The 18,112-nt window shown below is 48.2% G+C and overlaps 3 protein-coding genes across 11 annotated transcripts in view; 2 read left to right on the forward strand and 1 right to left on the reverse strand.

Moving 5' to 3' along the window:
- Positions 1–1,053: 1,053 nt before the first annotated feature.
- Positions 1,054–15,183, forward strand: Taf6l (TATA-box binding protein associated factor 6 like). Of its 8 annotated transcripts, none has more exons than XM_027408363.2 (12): positions 1,054–1,201; positions 2,624–2,680; positions 4,152–4,311; positions 5,051–5,137; positions 6,443–6,593; positions 6,731–6,781; positions 7,275–7,369; positions 9,796–9,870; positions 9,988–10,208; positions 10,420–10,552; positions 14,154–14,282; positions 14,381–15,183. In XM_027408363.2, the coding sequence occupies exons 2-12, from the start codon at positions 2,673–2,675 to the stop codon at positions 15,140–15,142; spliced, it is 1,872 nt and encodes a 623-aa protein (XP_027264164.1). In that variant the 5' UTR covers positions 1,054–1,201; positions 2,624–2,672; the 3' UTR covers positions 15,143–15,183. The 8 variants fall into 8 exon arrangements, with proteins under 8 accessions (XP_027264164.1, XP_035297883.1, XP_027264168.1 ...); XM_035441992.1 differs by having other exon boundaries at positions 5,056–5,137; XM_027408364.2 differs by having other exon boundaries at positions 1,076–1,201; positions 2,627–2,680.
- Positions 15,184–15,204: 21 nt separating this feature from the next.
- Tmem179b (transmembrane protein 179B) lies at positions 15,205–17,481 on the forward strand. Of its 2 annotated transcripts, none has more exons than XM_027408373.2 (5): positions 15,205–15,336; positions 16,340–16,527; positions 16,607–16,741; positions 16,895–16,973; positions 17,162–17,481. In XM_027408373.2, exons 1-5 carry the CDS (start codon positions 15,241–15,243, stop codon positions 17,252–17,254), a joined length of 591 nt encoding a protein of 196 aa, XP_027264174.1. In that variant the 5' UTR covers positions 15,205–15,240; the 3' UTR covers positions 17,255–17,481. The 2 variants fall into 2 exon arrangements, with proteins under 2 accessions (XP_027264174.1, XP_027264175.1); XM_027408374.2 differs by having other exon boundaries at positions 16,906–16,973.
- Positions 17,482–17,556: 75 nt separating this feature from the next.
- Tmem223 (transmembrane protein 223) overlaps positions 17,557–18,112 on the reverse strand; it is a 1,665-nt gene continuing 1,109 nt past the window's right edge. The window contains exon 2 of the mRNA XM_027408372.2: positions 17,557–17,943. Coding sequence (XP_027264173.1) covers positions 17,651–17,943 — 293 coding nt within the window. The 3' untranslated portion in view covers positions 17,557–17,650. The remainder of the gene's footprint in view (positions 17,944–18,112) is intronic.

Genomic DNA, 18,112 nt, shown 5'->3' on the forward strand with positions numbered 1-18,112 from the left:
CTTAGGTCTGACAGGTGGGACACTTGTGGGAGGGAGCTCCATCTTGCTTAGGTGACATGACATTGTTGAGGACTAACTTTTACAGAGTGGGATGCCTGCAGTTGGGACTGGCCATCTGTCCGATGCAGGCATGTGCTATTAGGGGTCAAACTTGTGAAAGTGTAAATCTGCTCATTAGACGGTGGAATTCTCTGTATGATAATCAGGTTATGCAAGATAAAGTGTAGTCAGGGCTCCCCTCCCTCTTCCCTTCCTTTCCTGGGACTCACTCTGTAGACCATGCTGGCCTCGAACTCACAGAGTGCTGGGATTAAAGGCGTGTGCAACTATCGCCTGGCTGTACCTTCTGATTTTTGCTTCTCACGATGTGCCTCCCACCCCCAAAGCTGGCTTCAGACTCTCTGTGTAGACCAGGCTGGTCTCGAACAAACAAAAATCCTCCTGCCTTTGCTTCCTCAGTGCTGAGATTGAAGGTGTGCACCACCACACCCGGCCAGAGGTCCCTTCTGTCCACGGGGAAACATCTCCTGGGCCCCCATCTATTCTTCTGGGAAGGGGAAAAAGTAGCAGTTGCTGTTGGGGGCATTATTATTATTATTATTATTATTATTATTATTATTATTATTTATTTTCGAGACAGGGTTTCTCTGTGTAGCTTTGGAGCCTATCCTGGCACTCGCTCTGTAGACTAAGCTGGTCTTGTACTCACAGAGATCCACCTGCCTCTGCCCCCCGAGTGCTGGGATTAAAGGCGTGTGCCACCAACGCCCGGCTTGTTGGGGGCATTAAGCTAAGTCATGTACCGAAAGCTTTACTGTGATCCAAAAAACTTGTATACTCTGGGATAGCCGACTCAAGGGATGGAGGACTGTCTCTATGGAGAAGGTGTTAACTCCAGGCAACCCCGGGCACAGCACCTGCTAGCCAAACAAGAGCTGCTGCTTTAAGAAGCGCTATTCACGTGACCAACGACGCCTCGGTGCCTTCTCCACATATTCACACTGACCAATCCTGAGGCGGGACGGCCGCTGGTGGGCGGGAAGCTCAGGAGACAGCTGCCGATTGGCTCCGCGTACTGAGGGCGGAGCCTGGGCTCCGAGAGAGGGAATTAGCGAGAGCCGGTGAGTGGAAGCCGCCGCCGCCGCCGCCGCCTCCGCCGCCTCCCCGGTAGGCAGGGTCCTCGCATCGCCGGAGTCCGCAGGTGAGCAGGCTTCTTCGCGTCCGTGCTGGGCTGCTCACCAGCCTCGGGGCCCGCGGGGGCCCGCCCGCCCGCCTCACCGAGCACGTGACACAAGTTCCGTAACCCTTGACCTCCCCACTCCACCCCACGCCCTCTGGATCTGGGATGAAGGTGGGTCGGAGGATGCGCAACCCACAGGCCCGAGGAGGCCGGTTCTCACGCTTCCTGGTCAGCACTGGGAACTGAGGCTGTGCAAGACCTTGGTCACAGTCAGGACTTTGAGGTCTCAATAGGGGAACATAATAGAGCAACTCCCTACTGGCTTTTCAAATGCTCACGACTGAGTGCTCCCATTTTACAGATGGGAAAACTGAAGGGTACTCATCCCATCCAGTGGTGAATCTAAAGGTGGGACTTGGGTTACAAAGCCAGGCCTAGTTCAAACATAAGCCTGCTCCTGGTATATATATAGCATCCTGAGTATATTTTGGTTTTTCGAGACAGGTTTTCTCTGTGGCTTTGGAGGCTGTCCTGGAGCTCACTCTTGAGACCAGTCTGGTCTCGAACTCACAGATCCCCCCCGCCTATGCCTCCCGAGTGCTGGAATCAAAGGCGTGCGCCGCCACTGCCCAGCATCTGAGTTAATTTAAAACAAGGGTTTGAGTCCCTGACATCTAATTACTCAATGCTTGCTGGCTTGTCTTGGACAATCTAGGTAACCTTTCTGAGCTATCTCTCGTGGCTTTGTAAACTAGACAAAAATGTACACTATCTATCTTGTTAGCGAGGATAGGAGGAGGTCATAGAGTGTTGCTACTTGGAAGCCACAAACATTTATGTGCTTAGAGCTGGGGGCTGGAGAGATGACTCAGAGGTTACGAGCACTGCTGCTCTTCCAGAGATTCTGAGTTCAATTCCCAGCAACCACGTAGTGGCTCACAACCATCTGTAGTGGGATTCTGATGCGCTCTTCTGGCATAAAGGTGTACATGCAGACAGAGCACTCATTCATAAAATAATAAATCTTTAAAAAACCAAACAAAATAAATAAGACATATTTTTTAAAATTCGGCAGAGAAATAGCTGGGCTGAAGAGATGGCTCAGCAGTTAAGAGCACTGGCTGCTCTTGCAGATGACCCAGGTTTGATTCCCAGCACCCACATGGCAGCTCACAACTGTCTATAACTCCAGTTATAGGGGATCTGTCACCTCACACAGACATAACACAGGCAAAACACCAGTGCACATAAAAATAAGTTAAAGAAAAAAAAAAGAAAAATAGTTATTCTAGGCCAGGAGTAGTGGTGCACATGTTTAATCCCAGCATTGGGGAGGCAGAGGCAGGAAGTTTGAGGCTAGCCTGATCTACAGAGAGAGTTCCAGGGCTAAATAGAGAGACTTTGTCTCCAAAACAAATGAATACCTGCTCTTTCTTTTTTCAGCAGGTGTTAATGAAGGCATAATATGTGCTGACATTGCTGGTCGCTTGGGATGCAAAGGTGAGCACACAGACCATGATCTTTGCTGGTGTGCAGCTTACAGTCTACTAGGGACCACACGCTGGTCCCCAGTGCCGCTTTAAAAAGAGTGGGAATGATGGCGAAAAGCTGTGTGTAGTGAGCTTGCAGCCCGCCCCAGCATGCCAAGATAGGTGGTGGGTTCCTGGAGCTTGCTGACCAGCCAGCCTAAGCTAATCTGTGGACCTCAGGTTCCAGTGCGAGACCCTGTCTGAAAAAATAAAGTGGACAGCTCCTCAGGGGGTATGTTACCCAAGGTTGTCTTCTGTAAACTCATACACAAAAGCTATGCAGCTGTGTAGTTACAGACTGTTTGAACCTAGGGCTCACACATGCTCGGAAATATTTCTACAACTGAGTTGTATCTTCAGTCTTCTTTCTTTAATTTTTTTTTCTTTCTTTTTTTTTTTTTTGAGACAGGGTTTCTCTGTATTGCTTTGGAGGTTGTCTTAGAACTCGCTCTGTAGACCAGGCTGGCCTGGAACTCAGAGATCCGCCTACCTCTGCCTCCTGAGTGCTGGGATTAAAGGCGTGAGCCACCAATGCCTGGCTTCTTTACTTCTTTTCTTTTCTTTTTGTGTGTGTGTTTTAGTTTTTCTTTTCTTTCTTTCTTTCTTTTTTTTTTTTTTTTGGTTTGTCGAGACAGGGTTTCTCTGTGGCTTTGGAGGCTGTCCTGGAACTAGCTCTTGTAGACCAGGCTGGTCTCGAACTCAGAGATGTATCTGCCTTGCTTTCTGAATGCTGGGATTAAGGGTGTGCACCATCACTTCAGCTCCAGTCTTCTTTTTACATTTTATTTTGAGATAGTCTGAGTTGTTAGGGTAACCTTGAACTCACTTCATAGTTCAAGTGGGCTTTGAACTATCCATGCTCCTGCCTCAGAGTTGCTTTAAAAACAAATGATGGGGACATTTACACAATCTGGGAAGAGCTTCCTTAGCAAGTGACATCTGAACTATGATCTGAAGGGGGTAAGTGATTGATCGAGATTTGGGGAGAACAACAAAGAAGGAGAGTGTCAGACAGAAGCAGCAGAATGGATTGAGGCCTTGAAATAAGGAATTGAAAGGTAGCCACATGTAGACACACAGAACACAAGGGAAGAAGCAGTGAGTTTTGCAGATAGACGGCGCATGCATAGCCTTTCTAGCGTGGGCCGGTTTTACTCCATTTTTCTAAAAGCAATGGGGGACCACTGGGAGGAGGGCGATGGGGCTATGTGGGTTGCCCCATTGGTTTTAGAGATGAAGAATGATGAGTCTTTGATGGAGCCCTGGGAGCATGCCTGTGGGTCATCTTGGACCCGGACTTCGCTGAGCCCCTAAGCTCCCTGTTTGTAAATTGTAGAGCAAGAGGAACAGGCTCGATTGAAAGGGTCTTACTTGATCTGTGCTTTAGGGAATCTTAGCGATGCTGGCAGCATTTCACCCCTTCCTTTTGTTTTCACTCCCAGCTCCACTGGGGCCATGTCAGAGAGAGAAGAGCGGAGGTTTGTGGAGATCCCTCGGGAGTCAGTTCGGCTCATGGCAGAGAGCACAGGGCTGGAGCTGAGTGATGAGGTGGCAGCTCTGCTCGCTGAAGATGTGTGCTACCGTCTCAGAGAGGCCACACAGGTGTGCTGCTCTCTGCTCTCCTTACCCCTTCTCCTGTGGTTCTTCCCTGTCACCTCCTCCCACACTGACTTGTTCAAAACACATATGTTAGTTACCTTGTGCTTTGAGGTTAGGAGACAGTCAGACTTTATTTATTAATAATCTATTTAATGTACATTGAGGTTTTGCATTCTTGTGTGTCTGTAAGGTGTCAAATCCCCTGGAATTGGAGTTACAGAGAGTTGTGAACTGCCATGTGGGTGCTAGGAATTGAATCCCGGTCCTCTGGAAGAACAGCCAGTGCTTTTAGCTGCTGAGCCATTCATTTCTCCAGCCCCAGCTGAGCATTTCCCCCTCCTCCTCCTCTCCCAGACGGGTTTCCCTGTAGGCTTGGAGGCTGTCTGGAATTCCCTCTCTGGCCTCATACTCACAGAGATCCGCCTGCCTCTGCCTCCTAAGTGCTGGGATTAAAGGTGTGCACCACCACTGCCTGGCTGCTGAGCACTTTCTTATGGCACTTCCTTACAATGCCCTGCTGCCTAGGCAGAATGGATGAATAGTGACACTTAGTACAGTCCACACTGAGGCACACACTTGCGATGTAGCATGCCTGAGTTCTGCAAAGCCTGAGCTGGAAATGCAGGTTTTCTGATTGCTGCTGTAGGGTCCCCTTTCTCTGTTCAGTCTAACCCATTTCCTTTGGGCGTTCTCACACATACTCCCCGCTTCCTGACTCTGCCTTCTGTTCCTCCCCTCCCAGAATAGCTCTCAGTTCATGAAACATACCAAACGGAGGAAGCTAACAGTAGAGGACTTCAACAGGGCTCTCAGGTGGAGCAGTGTGGAGGTAAGTGGAGTATAAACACTGGCGGCTCAAGGTGGCATGAGGCCACCTCACCTGTTGAGAAGAAGGCTGGCAGTATGGTGAGACGTGAAGACAAACACAAAGTGTAGCAGGTCAGGTGTTGGGTCCAGACCAAAGGAATATGAGTTCTGAAAGAATGGAAAGGACTGGGCTGAAGAGATGGCGCAGCAGTTAAGAGCACTGCCTGCTGTTCCAAAGGTCCTGAGTTCAATTCCTACCAACCATATGGTGGCTCACACCCATCCATTATGAGATCTGGTGCCCCTCTAGCCAGCAATCAGGAAGTAGAGACAGACAGATCTCTGTGAGTTTGAGGCCAGTCTGGTCTACTGAGCGAGTTCCAAGACAGCCCCCAAAGCTACAGAGGAATTCTGTAGTATTCTTAACCACTGAGCCATCTCCAACCCAAAATTGTTGTTTTCTTTATGCAAGTCTGAGCTAGTGATAAAAAACAGGGCCTATGTGTCTAGCAGTCCTCATGGAATAATAGATTTGGTTATGAAGCATATTCTAGTATATTTTCTGTATATCAAAATTATACAGCTTGATGAGAAATCATCTTCCTGACCATCCACAGATATATGTGCCCATAAGATTGAGATGTAGTGCTGGAGAAATGGCTCAGAGGTTAAAAGAACTGGATGTTCTCCCAGAGGACCTGAATTAAATTCCCAGCATCCACATGGTCACTCACAACCATCTATAATGAGATCTGGTGCCCTCTTCTGGCTGACGTGCAGACAGAAGACTGTATACATAATAAATCTTAAAAAAAAAAAAAAGATGTAATCATGAGATTACATATACATATCACATGAGATTACATATTACAGTGTAAGTCTTGGGGAGATACCATAGCTATCTTTGCATGTGTGAATTTACAGATAGGAGCAGTCAGCATTTATAGGCAATGTTTTCATACGCCTTGCCTGTGATTTTCCTCCATGCAATTAGTTGGTTACCTGCTGGGTCTGCCTTATAAATATCAGCTGTCATCTGCTGTAATTGCGTCATGGTATGCAACGGCTCATGACATCTTAGTATAGCTCTGGGTCAGAGAGTTGAGGAAGGTAGTCAGTTCTCTAGAGTTGTTTGGAGTGGGTCATAGAACCCTTACAGTTATGTGAGGGTAGATGCCATCAGCTCTTGATCCATTGAGCCATCGGCAGCTCTGAACTCCATGAACTCTCCTCCAGCACAGGCTCCCTGTCTCAATCAGGAGAGCCTCATCCTAGCTCTTGTTCCTTCACTCAATTCACCCGGCTTGCTAATCCTCTTTCTCCTCAGGCTGTGTGTGGCTATGGGTCCCAGGAGGCACTGCCCTTGCGTCCAGCAAGGGAGGGTGAGCTCTACTTTCCAGAGGACCGAGAAGTGAACCTGGTGGAGCTGGCACTGGCCACCAACATCCCCAAGGGCTGTGCAGAGACGGCTGTCAGAGGTGGCTGCTAGGGTCCTTCTTGGGGTTGGGGCAGGAAGTGGATAGTCTGAGTGGTGCTGATGGGCCAACTTTTAGCAAGGGCAGAATTTGGAGGGGCAAAATTCCAACTGACATCTGTATCTTTCCCTTGATTTTAGTTCATGTCTCCTATCTGGATGGCAAAGGAAACCTGGCACCTCAAGGATCAGGTAAATGGCAGTGTGGAGAATGGGCTGTTTGGAAGAGCTCTAAGGAGTGAGGGCATCTGTGTCCTTTGGTCTGCATCTGCCAAACATTTACAGTTGCCTTTGTCCAGAAGGGTTAAGGTCAGAGGCGGAAACCCAGACCCATTATGTTACCATTCACAATGTATGTTGGCCAAGACAGAAGTCTGTGTTATACTCTGAGGTCCCCAAGAAGTATATTACTTCCAGGGTATGCTGAGCAGAGCTTCAGAGAGCCTGTCTTGTACAATGGGAGCTTGAGAACATCAGGAACCTGCATGGCAGAACATGGATGGGAGTAAATAGAGCCAAGACACATGGAACCTGTCTGATGAGAGTGCAGCTGGAGCCTGTGCCTGCATGTTGTCTTGACTGGGTTCTGTGGGTGGGGGTGTGGTAGGTGTAGGGTGGCAGGCTGAGGAAGCCTTGAGAAGGCTATCTCTCCATCTGTGACCACTTCCTTCCCGTCTTCTCGCAGTGCCCAGTGCAGTGTCTTCACTGACAGATGACCTTCTCAAATACTACCAGCAAGTGACACGGGCTGTACTGGGGGATGATCCACAGCTGATGAAGGTGAAACAGGGGACCCGAGTAGGCATAAAGTCAAAGTCTTAAATCCCCATGAAATATTTTCAGGTGTCTACTTCCTGTCCTCTATAGATGAACTAGTTGCTATGGTGGAACCCATTCTCTAGTGGTGTGTGGTCCTACTATGCCAGCCCTGACCCCTTAACGCTCTAGTAGACTCTCTTGTTCCCTAGGCAGTGGCAGCACAGCAGGTGCTGTTAGTAACTGTTCCTACACCTTCATCCCAGATTCCCTTTTATTTTATTGTCTGTCTGTCTCTCTATTGTGGTTTTTCAAGACAGGGTTTCTCTGTAGCTTTGGAGCCTGTCCTGGAACTTGCTCTGTAACCAGGCTGACCTCGAACTCACAACAGAGATCCAACTGCCTCTGCCTCCCGAGTGCTGGGATTAAAGATATGCACTACCACCACCCAGCTAGATTCCCATTTTTTGAGGTATCTACTGATCTGGAGCCAAATGAGGCACTTATTTTATTTTATTTTGTGTGTGTGGTATTTTGAGACAGGGTTTCTCTGTGTAATAATAGCCTTGGCTGTCCTGGAACTCTCTTTGTAGACCAGGCTGGCCTCTACTTCGTGAATGCTGAACTAAAGATGTACACCACCATGAACATCAAAGCCTTTGTTTATTTGGACTGGGTAAGGAAAGGAGAAGAAGAAGTAGAGGTACAAGTCAGGTCTCCAGCCAGGCCTGCTCTGCAAAGGTTGTTCCTGGGCTGGTTCCTGCTGCTATTGCTTTAGCCTCTGGACACAACCAGAGATCTTTCCTCAAAGTCACGCTTGGGGTTTTTTGTTGTTGTTTTGTTTTGTTTTGTTTTGGTTGGTTTTTCGAGACAGGGTTTCTTTATGGCTTTGGAGGCTGTCCTGGAACTAGCTCTTGTAGACCAGGCTGGTCTTGACCTCAGAGATCCGTCTGCCTCTGCCTCCCGAGTACCGGGCTGTGCTTGTGTTTTTCTGTGTGACAGTTAAGATTCCCCCATGTTCTCATATCTGACTGCTATATCACTTAAAAAACGAGGACCATTGCCAGCACCATTTCTGTCCTCAGAACTTGACTGCTGAGCTAGCCATGCATTGACCAGCATGTGCAGAGGCCTGGATAGGAAGTTCTAACACTGTAAGACAGATTAAACACACACCAAGCAGGCATGGTGGCGTGGTTCTGTAATCTCAGCACTGGTAGAAAGATTGAAAGTTTAAGGCTGAGCTGTGGGCTACTTTATAAGACCCTGTCTCAGTAGAGAACAAAGGAAATAAAAACTTAGCCCTTGCTGTGTTTCTTAGTCCCCTATGGGTGGCAGCTGTGCACCTGGGAGCTAAGCTCTTCTTCACTTTGAGATCTTTAGAGGGTTTGGAGGGTTTAGATCATAGTGGTTTATGGATGAGGTGGATTTCTTTGATTGGTTTATGTTTTTGGAGACAGGGTCTCCCTATGCAGCCCTGGTTGGCCTGGAACACTCTATGTAGACTCAGCTGACCATGAACTCAAGAGATCTGCCTGCTTACTTCCCCAGAGCTCTAGGATTAAAGGTGTACACTGCCATGCCCAGCTATTTGCTTTTTGTTTGTCTGTTTTTACACAGGGTTTGTGTGGCCTTGGTTGTCCTGGAACTCACTCTGGAGACCAGGCTGGCCTAGAAATCAGATTTGCCTGCCTCTGCCTCTAGTGCTAGGATTAAAAGCATGTACCACCACTTCGCCACTTTATAATATTTTAAAGAATTTATTTTATTTCACTTTATTTATTTTGGGGTTTTCAAGACAGGGTTTCTCTATGTATCCTTGGCTGTTCTGGACTCCCTCTGTAGACCAGGCTGGCCTCAAACTCACAGAGATTTTCCTGCCTTTGCCATCTGAGTACATGGACTAAAGACATATGCCACCACTGCCCGACTGAATTATTTATTTCTTATGTGTCTGGTATTTTGCCTGCATTCATTTATGTAAGTGGGTCATTTTTGTTCAGTGCTTAAGGAGGTCAAAAGAGGGTGTGTATCCATTAAAGCTGGAGTTATAGACAGGTATCATATATTAGGTGTGTGCTAGGAACTGAACTCTGGTCTGCAAGAACAGCAAGTGCTCACTACTTAACCATACCAATATGTATTTATTATGGAGCTACATATAATATAAAAGCATATAGTCTTCTCATATACTTGTTTGTTCCTATTTACAAATTATGGTTACATTAATAAAAACATAAGTGGTATCTGGTTTTACAACTTACCTTAGCTCTTGTAGACCAGGCTGGTCTTTAACTCACAGAGATCCACCTGCCTCTGCCTCCCGAGTGCTGGGACTAAAGGTGTGTGCCAACACCACCCGGCAGGTCATGAACATTTAACATAACACATGGGTGCAGTGTTCACTCACCCTCCAGTTGGTTCTCTTTAATTGAAGTGCTTCTTTTCAGGTCGCCCTCCAGGACCTGCAGACAAACTCCAAGATTGCAGCACTTCTGCCTTACTTTGTTTATGTGGTCAGTGGGGTAAGTGACCAATTTCCTAGTGAAGGTGACCCTGCAGTGTTTAGGGCTCATAGCAGATGCTGTCAGAATGGCAGGCTCCTGTCTATGTCTTCCTGAGTCACCCACTTTTACCAACAGGTGAAATCTGTAAGCCATGACCTGGAACAGCTGCACCGACTACTGCAGGTGGCGCGGAGCCTGATACGGAACCCACACCTGTGCTTGGGGCCCTATGTCCGATCCCTGGTGGGCAGTGTGCTCTACTGTGTCTTGGAGCCACTGGCCGCCTCCATCAACCCTTTGAATGACCACTGGACTCTTCGGGATGGGGCTGCCCTTCTACTCAGCCACATCTTCTGGTACCCACTGGGCTCGAGTTGAACAGGGTGGGATAGCTTACAGAGTCAGTTGGGTTGTGGGAGGGGTACAGTCACAAATGCCAAGGTATCAGTCTTTTGTGCCTTGGATCCTGGGCCATTCAAACCTGGAAGCCTGTCCCAGAGTGCCCTACAAATGCTCAACTCTTTGTGTTTAGTATCTCATTCCCTTTCTTGACTCTTGCTCCCACAGGACTCATGGGGACCTTGTAAATGGCCTCTATCAGCAGATTCTGCTCTCCCTGCAGAAGGTCCTGACAGACCCTGTTCGGCCTCTCTGTTCTCACTATGGGGCTGTGGTAGGGCTGCACGCTCTAGGCTGGAAGGTGAGAACCCTGGCTTTTCTCATAGGTCTTTAAGAGTTGCCATGTGTGTTGGAAAAATCACATTCATGTGTATTTTATTGTAAAGCTGGTGTGTTTGATGCCATGTATTGAGACCTTGCCTTGGGCCAGGCTTATTGTATACCTTGACTGTGTATATGTAAATGTATCATCCCTTCAGAACCCCTGCTTGATACCTGTCTTTACAGTGTGCTCCACTGTTCTGTTTTTTATGAATTCCTGCCCATTCCATAATTCCATGTTAGGAAACACCCTCAATTTCTTTATCTCCTTTTCTCTTTTGGTTTTTTGCTTGAGACAGTGCTTGTTTTGTAGCCCATACTGGTCTTCGATTTGGGATCTTCTTGCCTAAGGCACCATAATTGGCTTCAGTTTCTATTTAGTGTTTTATAATCCAGTTTTCTTGGAATAATTCTGTTTATTTTATTTTGAATTTATATTGACTTTTTTGGGGGGATGGTTCAAGACAGGGTTTCTCTATGTAGCTTTGGAGCCTATCTTGGCACTCGCTTTGTAGACCAGGCTGGCCTTGACCTCATAGAGATCTGCCTACCTCTGCCTCCCGAGTGCTGGGATTAAAGGCGTGTGCCACCAACGCCAGGCTATATTGACTTTTTTTAAGTTGTTGAGAAATATCAAGTAATCTTGACCGTGTCATCTTTCTATTTTCTTTTTCTTTTTCTTTTTTTTTAAATCCTTCCTCACAGGCTTTTAGGGTGCTTTCACAATTGCCCTAAGGAGAACCAACACACTTTATTTCTGCAGTGCTGGCTGTCAGAAGCTGGGTCTTGTTCACACTTGGTGGGTGCTCTGCACCACTCCCACCTCCCTTTTGTTATGTTTCTTCCCAGATTTTTTTTTTTGGTTTTTCGAGACAGGGTTTCTCTATGGCTTTGGAGCCTGTCCTGGAAGTAGCTCTTGTAAACCAGGCTGGTCTTGAACTCACAGAGATCTGCCTGCCTCTGCCTCCCGAGTGCTGGGACTAAAGGCGTGCGCCACCACTGCCTGGCTTTTTTTTAAAAATACTTTATTTAACTTTTATTTTATGTGCATTGGTGTAAGGATACCAGAGCCCCTGGAACTGGAGTTACAGACAGGTGTGAGCTGCCATGTGGGTGCTGGGAAGAGAACCCGGGTCTTCTGGAAGAGCAGCCACTGCTCTTAACCACTGAGCCATCTCTCCAGCCCCTCTTCCCAGATTCTTGCTGTGATGCGGCTGTAGTGTTTTCATGGGGGTTGTTCCTTGTTGGTATACAGAAATAGAGTTGATATGCGTGTGTTTTAAGATCAAGGACAATTTTATTAGAGTTTAAAAGGAAAATATCCTAGGGCAGGCAAGCTGTAAATCACAGACACTGCCCAGATGTGGAGGATGAAAGAAAGGAGGGAAAAGTGCCTGGCATGGTGGTACATGCCTTTATTCTCAGCACTCTGTGTGAGTTCAAGGCCAACCTAATGTACATATTGAGTTCAGGATAGCTGAGGCTTTTAACACAGAGAAACCCCTGTCTGGAAAAGCCAAAAAAAAGCCATGTTATTTGATCTCATCTGGCAGAGTAGTAGGCAGCCACATGGTATGGGAGGGGTATTAAAAAAATAAGGAAGTCCAAATGATTAGAAAAAGCATACTTAGTTTCTAGCCAGCATTTAAAAATAATAGTGCTAAAAACAAAACAAATAAAAAGGTGTTTTTGGCACACATACCTTTAATACCAGCAGAGGCAGGCAGATCTCTGATCTCTGATCTCCAGGCCAGCCTGGTCTACAGAGCAAGTTCCAGAACAGCCAAGGCTACACAGAGAAACCCTGTCTTGAAATACCAAAGAAACAAAAAATTCTGTTGGATTAAACTGAACTTTTATGTGCTGATTTACCTCAATCTGGCCTTGACTTGCTTTGTAGCTGAAGGTAATCTTGAATCTCCTACCTCCTGAGTGCTGGCATGCTAGGTCTATAGGCATCCACCATCACACCTAGTTTATGCGGTGCTGGGATCAAACCTAGGGCTTACAGCATGTTAGTCAACCACTCAACCAACTCAGCTACATCTTTGCTCCTTTTGAAAAAAATCCTTATTTTTGTGATTGTATAAGTGCATGATGTGTGTGTTTGGGTGTTTGCTATAGCAGGTGTGTGGAGGTCAGAGGAGATAGCAACTTTGTAGTTAGTTCTGTGTTTTAACTTTACCTGGGTTCAGGGGATTGAACTCAGGTCACCAGGCTTGTATAGCAAGTGCCTTTACATATGGGCCCTCGATGCTTTTTTGTTATTGTTTATTGTTATTAAAAATAATTTATTTTTTATTTTTATGTGTATTGGTGTTTTGCTTTCGTGTCTGTGTGAAGGCATTGTCCCTTGGAACTGGAGTTACAGACAGCTGTGAGCTGCTATGTGGGTGCTGTAAAGTGAACCCTGGTCTTCTGAAAGAGAATTATCACATATACAGTGGTCTGCCTATAGGCCAGAAGAAGGCACCAGATTGAATTGTAGATGGCTGTGAGCCACCATGTGGTTGCTGGGAACTGAACTCAGGACCCCTGAAGAGCAGTCAGAGCTCTTAACCTCTGAGCCATCTCTCCAGCCCCTTATTCTAACAGGGTGTCCTAGAACTTGCTCTGTGGACCAGACTTAAAGTGAAGACCAGGCTGGTCTCAAACTTGGAATTAGACTTATGAATGCTCTTAAACCTCAAAATTTTGCTAATTATTTTTTTATGATTGAGGTCACTTTTCTGAGTGTATATTGATGCCTGTAAATTTTAGCAAGATGTTTCAGTGTCTTTCATAGTTATTTAAAATGTAATCCCCGTTTCTTTTTTGTCAGTAACATTTTTCCTAGGAATTTGACAGGTGGTTAGCATTTTCAAAAGTTCATGCTCCGTGGGTGAGTGATCCAAGTCTACCTTACATGTCAAAGACCATCTCAAATATAATAGCTTTGGCAGGGTTTTGTTTAGTCCACCTGATAACTACTCAATTTAAAACTGTACAGTCAAAGCCATGTGTGGTAGTACACTGCCTATAATCCCAGAGTCTGGGCTCCCAGCAAGCTCATTTCAATAAGGTGTCTTGATTGTTTTTGTGCAGCTCCTGTTTCTCTAGTAAGAACAGCACTTTCCCGCCAATTGTGTTCACTAGCAGTCTACAAACAATTTCTGTCATAATGATTTAATTATGTCATATTAGCCCACTGTAAAAGGCTAATATAATTTTTTTTTCGAGACAGGGTTTCTCAGTGTAGCTTTGGAGCCTATCCTGGCACTTGCTTTTTAGACCAGGCTGGCCTCGAACTCATAGAGATCCGCCTGCCTCTGCCTCCCGAGTGCTGGGATTAAAGGCGTGCTCCACCAACGCCCGGCCAGTAATGGATTTTTTTATATTGCCTGTATTTGTATGTCTTTATCCTTCATGCCTACCAAAAGATTGTACATATAGTAGATCCCAGAGAATCGATGGATATCTATCTCAATGAGAGAACTGAGGACTGAGCCCGACAACATTCCAAGTGGGTCTTTTGTGGGAAAGGTTACTCAAGAGGGCATATAGAACGAGGTTGCTTACTGTATTCCTTTTTTCCCTTGTAGGCAGTAGAACGAGTCCTGTACCCACATCTGCCCACATACTGGACAAACCTGCAGGCGGTGCTGGATGACTATTCCGTATCTAATGCCCAAGTCAAAGCAGATGGGCACAAAGTCTATGGAGCGATTCTGGTGAGTAGCGAGGCCCAGCTTCCCTTTCTTACAGTAGCTCAGCAGGTTTACTTTGAGATGCCTGCTGGTCCAGGTTTCTTCTAGCTCTTTGTTTACAGGTGGCCGTAGAGCGACTACTGAAGATGAAAGCCCAGGCAGCAGAGCCCAGCCGCGGTGGCTCTGGCGGGAGACTGTGCCATCGTGCGGAGGACTTGCCTTGGGACAGCCTTCTCCTCCAAGAGTCTCCTCCGGGGGGCGGCGCCGAACCAGGCTTTGGGTCTGGTCTCCCGCTGCCGCCAGGAGGCGCGGGGCCAGAGGACCCTTCTTCCTTGACCCTGGCAGACATCTACCGTGAGTTGTACGCCTTCTTCGGTGACAGCTTGGCCACTCGCTTCGGCACTGGCCAGCCCACGCCCACGGCCCCGCGACCACCCGGAGACAAGAAGGAGCCAGTGGCCGCCCCGGACTCGGTGCGGAAAATGCCGCAGCTGACCGCTAGCGCCGTGGTCAGCCCGCAGGGGGACGAGAGCCCGCTCGGCGGAGGCCCGGCGGCCGCCTCCACCGCTTCGGAGAGCAGGCCGCTGCCGCGCGTGCACCGGGCGCGGGGCGCTCCCCGTCAGCAGGGGCCCGGCGCGGGCACGCGAGACGTCTTCCAGAAGAGCCGCTTTGCGCCCCGCGGCGCCCCGCACTTCCGATTTATCATCGCTGGGCGTCAGGCCGGGCGGCGCTGTCGCGGGCGCCTCTTCCAGACTGCTTTCCCCGCGCCCTACGGGCCCAGCCCGGCCTCCCGCTACGTGCAGAAATTGCCCATGATCGGCCGCACCGGCCGCCCGGCCCGACGCTGGCCGCTCTCGGACTACTCGCTGTACCTGCCGCTGTGAGGCTGCCGCCCCTCCAAGAATAAATCCGCACCAGGAAGTGACGTGTCTGTGCTCGTGGGCGGGGCTTGGGCGGTTGGCTTCCTGGTGTCCTGTGCGCCATGGCGCTCACCTGGTTGCAGCGAGTTGAGCTCGCGCTCTTCGCTGCCGCCTTCCTGTGCGGTGCTGTGGCGGCCGCGGCAGTGACCAGGACCCAGGTGCGGCTGCGGGGCGGGCCAGCCTTGGGGCCGAGCAGGCTGGCTCTGGGGACTGGCCGCGGTAGCTTCACCGAGCTAGGGACTGAGAAGTCCCAAACTTGTTTGCTTGCCAGAGGAGCTGGACACGCAGAGCCTATTCGAGTCCAAGATAAACCGGTTAATAAGTTTACTTGGGTGCTGGGACACACAGGCCCAGTCTTTGCATTCACCCAATGCACAAATAGAAACATTTGTGCAAAAAAAAGTAGTATAGTGGAGTGATCAAGGTACCGCAAGATTGTAGTCCGGTGTGTGAAGTGAGGGAACGTATACACTTAGGTACACCAGGTTTATTATTGTTGGACAGTCTTGGTCAAAGAATACTTTGAGTCACTATAAGAGTCTAGGACGCCTTCTTTTACAGGCTAGGGAAGCTGTTAAAGGGCACACAAGGTCAGGACTTTCTCTAGAATCTCTGTTCACGGGGACAGATCAAACTTGCGATTTCTCTTGGGTTTATGTTTTGTATTTCGAGACAGGTTTCTCTGTGTAGCCCTGGCAGTCCCCTGTAGATCAGGCTGGCCTCAAAATAACGAGATCCACTTGTCTCTGCCTCCCAGTGCTGGTATTAAAAGGTGCACCACCACCCCACCACTACTGCTCGGCTCTTGAGGGTTTTTTTTTTTTTTGCGGGGGGGGGGGGAGGAAGATAGAGACAGGGTTTCTCTGTAGCTTTGGAGCCTGTCCTGGAAACCAGCTTAGCTTTGTAGACCAGGCTGGCCTCGAGGTCCGCCTGAGTGCTGAGAAAAATGTGCCCCCACCACCACCCTGCTTCTCTTGCCTTTATATTGTAACCCACTGAATTCTGACCCCCCCTCTGGGCCCTGCAGACTTGGTTCCCAGCAGATCCACATCAGTCTATCCCTCCATTTCACCTATTTGTGAACTCACCCTCACATCTGGCAGTAACCTGCAAATGGGGGCATTGAAGTGGAACCAAGGACTCAACAGCTTCTCTCCACAGGGCTCCTTCGGTGGTAGCTGCCCCTTGTATGGTGTGGCTGCCCTCAATGGCTCCTCTCTGGCCTTGTCACATCCCTCAGCCCCCTCTCTCTGCCACTTTGTATCCCGGGCTTCAGGCCTCTTGGCCCTCTACTGCCTTCTGCTTCTCCTCTTCTGGGTCTACAGCAGCTGCATCGAGGATTCCCACAGGTAATGACCCTACTGAGGACAAGGGGCTCAGGTGAGATGAGTCCCATCTAAGCTACAAAGCTTGTTTTCTATCCCTCAGAGGTTCCATAGGGCTCCGAATTGCTTTGGCCATCTCAGCTATTGCCATCTTCCTGATATTAGTGTCTGCCTGTATACTTCGATTTGGCACCAGTTCTCTCTGCAATTCCATCATCTCCTTGAACCATACAATTAGGTAATGGGAGAGGGAGGGGATTCCGGCAGGGACTATTTCCCTCTATAAGGTACAAGTTTCCATGTTTCTCCTCATCCTTTGGCCCTTATCTCTAAGAACACAAATGTGCTTAGAGTATGTTTCCTTTCTCAGAACTCTCTCTCTACCCCACAGTTGCTCTGAAGCCCAGAAATCCTCATGGACACCCCCTGGAACTGCTGTGCAGTTTTACTCCAACCTACAAAACGCTGAAGTGAGACAAAGGGATATACTAAGATTAAATATCTGTAGCTTAAGAGTGTTCACCATGTAATATATGCTTGCTTGTAAAGCTCAAAGAAGCATGGGCTTGTCTCTTGAGTCTGGACAGAGCACATTGTGTGGGTAGGACTGAATTGGAAATAGCTTCCTTCCTCACACTCCTGTTCTCTTCTCTCACAGACCTCTTCTTGGGTGAATCTGGTACTGTGGTGTCTGGCCTTGATGCTCCAGGTCGTGCAGTGCAAGTCAAGTCACCCCAGAGCACAGCTCTGAGACCAGTGCTCTTATTGGGTAATGCCTGTCTTACTCCTGAAAAATACTCAGTACTTTCTGCCGCCAGAATCTCCGTGCTCAAGAGCTTTTAATCTTCTTGTCTCAATACAGCCCTATTTGTACTGAGAACCACATTTTTCCCTCCAGGAGGGAAACTAGAATAAGTCCCCTCTGCTTTTTCACCTTAACATTTTTTTTGTACCAAAATAATATATTACTTTTCTTCATCATTGTATAGAGTTCTTGGTGTTAAAGCAAATAGATGGGAGAGAAGACAGAATGATGGCTTTAAGTGCATCAGGCCCTTTAGAAGACAAATTTATTGGCTATTAGTGAATCCGGGGTACCTTTTCTTGCCCTGGGTTGTCTCCTCATCTGAGATGGGCAAACCACTTTTCATAGGCTCCGATAGGCACCCACAGTGTTATCAAAGAGTTGAGTGTTGGGGAAGTGTCCAGCTTTGTCCAAAAGGAAGTAGAAGCGTCGGCCTTTGATCTTTAGAGGCAACATGGCAGGAACTTCACTTCTGTGGGCCATGCAGGAAACCTGGTTCAAGGGAACTGTGAAACGTGTCCCCGAGCCAAAGGGGGCATAAGTGGTAAGCATCACCTGCTTCCCTCCTGCAAGGAGCATGACTGAACGCACAGATCGGAGAGAGTAGAGAAAACCAGCACCAAGGACCAAGGCTCCTGCAGGAGAAGCAAAGCAGGGTAAAAAGTTATGCAGACCCCTTAAGAGCAGTCACATTACTGAAATGGGAGTAGCAGCTTTGAGCACTTATAGATCCTACCTTCCCCTCACCTCCCCAACCCCCCACACCTCAGACAGGGTTTCTCTGAATTGCTTTGGAACCTGTCC

This window comes from Cricetulus griseus, chromosome 3 (genome assembly GCF_003668045.3).
Source record: "Cricetulus griseus strain 17A/GY chromosome 3, alternate assembly CriGri-PICRH-1.0, whole genome shotgun sequence".
Classification (NCBI taxonomy): domain Eukaryota; kingdom Metazoa; phylum Chordata; class Mammalia; order Rodentia; family Cricetidae; genus Cricetulus; species Cricetulus griseus.